Genomic DNA, 5,000 nt, shown 5'->3' with positions numbered 1-5,000 from the left:
CGTCCCTGTCCTTCAAACAGACTCAGTGTATGTGTGAAATAGTGGCCTTGGGAATGCTCATTACTTGCATGTCCATGTGTCAAGTGTGTGTACCCTGTGAAAGGTCTTTCTCAGGTAGTCATTGTAACAGGCTAATTAGCGTTAGTGAGTGAGTGAGTGAGTGTGTGTGTGTGTGTGTGTGTGTGTGTGTGTGTGTGTGTGTGTGTGTGTGTGTGTGTGTGTGTGTGTGTGTGTGTGTGTGTGTGTGTGTGTGTGTGTGTGTGTGTGTGTGTGTGTGTGTGTGTGTGTGTGTGTTAGCACATGCGGCCACTGATGAGCGGCTGGGGCTAGAATGCTCAGGGAACAGGGAAGGTCACTCTGTACTAAAAAAGCATAGCAAGGCAAGAGCATGAAATTCTGATTGCCATTCCTTCAATCAAAGCCTTGATGTGCCCACACGCACACGCACACGCACAAGCACACACACACTACCATGGACATACAAAGACACATATACACATGATCACATACACGTGCATGTAGAGAGAGAGGGAGAGATGGAAAGAGAGAGGGAGGGAGAGATAGTGAGAGGGAGATAGGGAGAGAGAGAGAGAGAGAGAAAGATGGAGTGGGAGATAAAGAGATGGAGAGAGAGAAATAGATAGATAGAGGAATAGAGTGTGAGAGAGAGGGAGGGAGAAAGAGAGAGATAATGAGAGGGAGAGATAGAGAGAGAGAAAGATAGAGAGATGGAGATGAAGAGATGGAGAGAGAGGGATATAGAGAGGGAGAGAGAGATATAGAAAGATAGAGGGAGATATAGAGAGGGTAAGAGGGAGATATATATATATATAGAGAGAGAGATAGAAAGAGAGATGGATGTGGGGAGAAAAGGATAGTGAGAGAGGGGGGAGAAAAGGATAGTGAGAGAAGGATGGGAGGAGAGGGAAAGGGGATATGGAGAGAGAGAGAGAGAGAGACTGAGAGAAAAGGATATGGAAAAGGATGGGGAGAGAGAGGGAGAAGGGGATATGGAAAAAGATGGAGAGAGCGAGGGGGATATGGTGAAAGAGGGAGGTATGGTGAGGTGAGGTGTGGTGTGGTGTGGTGTGGGGTAATTACAAAATTGGCACACCGCTCCATCAGGGCATTGAGCTGCAGCACCCAATGCCAATCTGTCTCCTCTTCACTGCTCTAGCAATATCCATCACACACACACACACACACACACACACACACACACACACACACACACACACACACACACACACACACAAGCACGCACACACACACAAGCAAGCACACACACACACACACAAGCACGCACGCACACAAGCATACACACACACGCACACACACACGCGCACACACACACACACAAGCACGCACACACGGGCACACACACTCACACGCACACAAGCACACACACACACACATGCACACAAACAAGACTGAGCCTCAAATCTCCAAATTCAGATTTCTTTCTGCAATTTGGGCTGACCAGAGAGTCAGTTGCACAATCTCTTATTTTCCCAGAGGAAGAGGCTCTTTCCAGCACCCCCGCTTGCTCACCATCTCTCTCCTTTCCTCTCCATTCCCCTCCCTCCCTCTCTCCCTTCCTCTCTCTCTCCATCACGCTCTTAAGCACTGCGCTCGGTCTTTCTCTAACCGAGCAGATAGGTGTGTGTGGGTGTGTGCACTCCGTGGCCACAGGGCAGTTGTTGAAATCCAGGGCTGAGGGACACTTAATCCACACGCGTACTCATGCTTATTCACACACACACACACACACTCTCTATCACACACACTCACACTCACACACAGAGTGAAAACAGGTGTGATTAGTGGACTTTTTTATTACCTCGCCGTTGAAAAGCAATCTCCCAAAAAGCAGCCTGGCCTCTTCCAATCCTCCCTCCAAATACACCGCCCCTGCAGGAGGAGAGAGAGAGAAAGAGAGAGAGAGAGAGAGAGAAAAAGAGAGAGAGAGCAATAGTGTGTGAGCGAGAGAGGGTGAGAGAGAGAGAAAGTGGGGGATAAGAGTGATATTTAAATAAAAATACATAGTTTAATCTCCGATCACACCCGTGTTTGGAGTTATCAGGGAAGACTTCAGGAGAAGAGGAAGAAAGAACACAAAGGGATTAGACTGGGACATACACACACACACAAACACACACACAGTTCAACAACAAACTGATAATTCAAGCTCGCAGGGCAAAACCACATATTTGTTCAGAACTGGCATGGTTTTCTTTCTGGTCTTAAATTTATACTACTTCCTCAAATCCCTGAACACACACCTAAGCACATCCACAAGTGCAATGGAAATCATGCCTTTCAGCAGAGATAAAACCACACACACACACACACACACACACACAATACTTTCTCAATAATGTCTGGAGGGGCTGCAATCTACCCTCTCTGTTGAGGGAATGCAGCAATCCACTCTCTCTTCCTCCACCTCCTCGTGTTCTCACTTTCTCTCTCTCTTCCCTGAAAACACGCCGCGACAGCATCAACACACAAGCACAACTGCAGCCTAACAGTAAGCACTACACACAGGGCCGTCCAGTGCTACATACAGCTCTGTAAAAAAATGAACAGACCACTGCACATTCTTCTGATGTCATCCTACGGTTGCTGAGTGACATTCAAAATGAAGAGACCACTGCAAATTTGAAAATGACCGTCGACTCATTTGAATGTCACTCAGCAACTGTAGGATGACATCAGAAAAATGTGCAGTGCTCTCTTCATTTTTTACAGAGCTGTTAGCACATGCTACAAAAAAAATAACCTGTGCTGTGGATGATTCATCACAGGAGACACCTTATTTAAAATCTTTAAAAATGTCGCCTACAGAAGAGGTGTTTGTAACTACATCCCGATGAGGTACAGAGGTGTTTGTAACTACCGGTACATACCGATGAGGTACAGAGGTGTTTGTAACTACATCCCGATGCGGTACAGAGGTGTTTGTAACTACATCCCGATGAGGTACAGAGGTGTTTGTAACTACATCCCGATGCTAGAGACTTTGTGGATTGTGCTACAAATGTATCAACTGCTGTAGCACCAGTGCTATGAGCAATAAAAGTTAACATACAGCCCTGACACGAGGCAGATGAATAAATAAACATCAACCAGACACGAGGCAGATGAACAAATAAACATCAACCAGATCAACCACACACATTACCTTATTTCTGAACAAAGACACACATCCACACATGCACACACACACACACGCACACACAGGGGGGTGCAGTTCCGCCACCTCAGATAAATTAATAATAAATATATTCTTTCATACCAACGTTATAGCGCGATGATATTGTTAAAATAAGTGGTGAGTTCATTTGTCACATGTACACAGGTGACCAAGAAGCTAGCAATTCTTTTCCAAAAAGTATTGCTACACCACGATACTCAATATGTTGTCCATTTTTCCCCGTTGCACCGACGCTGGATTTTAGGGTTCCCCCCACCTGCCAAATCCCACTTTAACCACTGCACACACACACACACACAGACAGACACAGACGCACGCGCACCCACATGCACACGCAGAAAAGAAGGAACAGTAAATTCATTATATGAAAACACACACACATGAACTGAGCAACCACCCACTGATGGCTTCAATGCCACACAGCAGAACAGCGTCACTCACAATGAGCTTTATTACCCATCATGCACTGCTGCTGCCATCTGTGCCGATGAAGCTGGTGGCCCTGAGCAAATGTGCTTCAGGTTTACGAACCGTCGTGAGGCACAGGTGTGTGTGTGTGTGTGTGTGTGTGTGTGTGTGTGTGTGTGTGTGAGAGAGTGTGTGGAGTATTATGGAGTGAGTCAGCAACAGAGGAAAGTCAGAGGTGTGAAAAGAGACGATGATTAACGAGGAGAGGACCTGATGAGGGGAACAGGAGAGCAGGAGGACAGGAGAGGAGACGAGAGGAAGGGAGGAGGAGAGGAGAGGAGCGGAAGAGAGGAGAGGAGAGAAAGGGAGGAGGAGAGGAGAGGAGCGGAAGAGAGGAGAGGAGAGGAGAGGAGCGGAAGGGAGGAGGAGAGGAGAGTTTTGCAATCTAACAGGTTGAACATGAAGAGGGCCCTTGATGGTTGTCAAGTCAAACGGCCAAATCCTCTCCATCCACAACAAGACACACATGGCCTAGGAAACACCCCTTTAACACACACACACACACACACACACACACACACACACACACACACACACACACACACACACACACACACACATTTCTTTTCTTCATTGCTCTTAAGCACGATTAAAGTACGATCTCATTCTAATTCGGATTGATTGGGCTAATTGGGAATTGCGATTAATACATGCACACAGTCAAAACACTTTTTCTTTTTGAATTTGCATAAAACACTGTCCTGCAGTTTATACGTGATTTGGCTACACGATAAACGCGATTCTGGAGCAAAAGAGCAATAAGCTAATCAATGATCTAATCAAAAACATTTTTAGAGATAATGCTGGGCTGGAGAACACAGACGGAGTAAATGAAATATACTTAAACTTAACTTAAAAATCTACTGAACTAACTTAACTTAAAAATCTACTTAACTAACTTAACTTAACCCATTTGCGCTGGATGCTGCATGACGCAACATTGACCCTCCCGCTGGATGCTGCGTAGCGCAACATTGACCCTCCCGCTGGATGCTGCGTAGCGCAGCATACTTTTTATGTCATGTTTCTAGGTGCTACAGAGGCTTAGATATTACATTTTGGTAGACGTTGACAATTTTTAGTATGTTTTCAGAAAACCCTCAGGAAATAAGGTTATTTAGTCTAGAATGCCATAGGATTCTATAGGCGTTTTTAGCAGGCATTTTAGGAGTAAATGGGTTAAAAATCAAAAGCCTGCAAGTGTGCTTCCTTTTCAGCAGTCAAAAGAAGCCTTTCACACACACAAACACACCTTTCACACACACAAACACACCTTTCACACACACAAACACAACTTGGGCTAATCCATGCGGGT

General features: G+C 45.7%; 1 protein-coding gene across 5 annotated transcripts in view; it reads right to left on the bottom strand.

Annotated features, from left to right (window-relative positions):
- Positions 1-5,000, bottom strand: part of drosha (drosha ribonuclease III) — an 84,343-nt gene that overhangs the window by 29,337 nt on the left and 50,006 nt on the right. For all 5 annotated transcript variants that reach the window (XM_076290241.1, XM_076290242.1, XM_076290243.1 and 2 more), the window contains one exon: positions 1,841-1,911. In XM_076290241.1, coding sequence (XP_076146356.1) covers positions 1,841-1,911 — 71 coding nt within the window. The remainder of the gene's footprint in view (positions 1-1,840; positions 1,912-5,000) is intronic.

This window comes from Alosa pseudoharengus, unplaced genomic scaffold (genome assembly GCF_046254945.1).
Source record: "Alosa pseudoharengus isolate Yale_2024_CS ecotype anadromous, Long Island Sound unplaced genomic scaffold, YU_APseudo_1.1 YU_APseudo_1.1_scf_18, whole genome shotgun sequence".
In the NCBI taxonomy this organism is placed as follows: Eukaryota; Metazoa; Chordata; class Actinopteri; order Clupeiformes; family Clupeidae; genus Alosa; species Alosa pseudoharengus.
The sequence above is the reverse complement of the archived record's forward strand: the minus strand, read 5'-3'. Positions and strand labels throughout refer to the sequence as shown.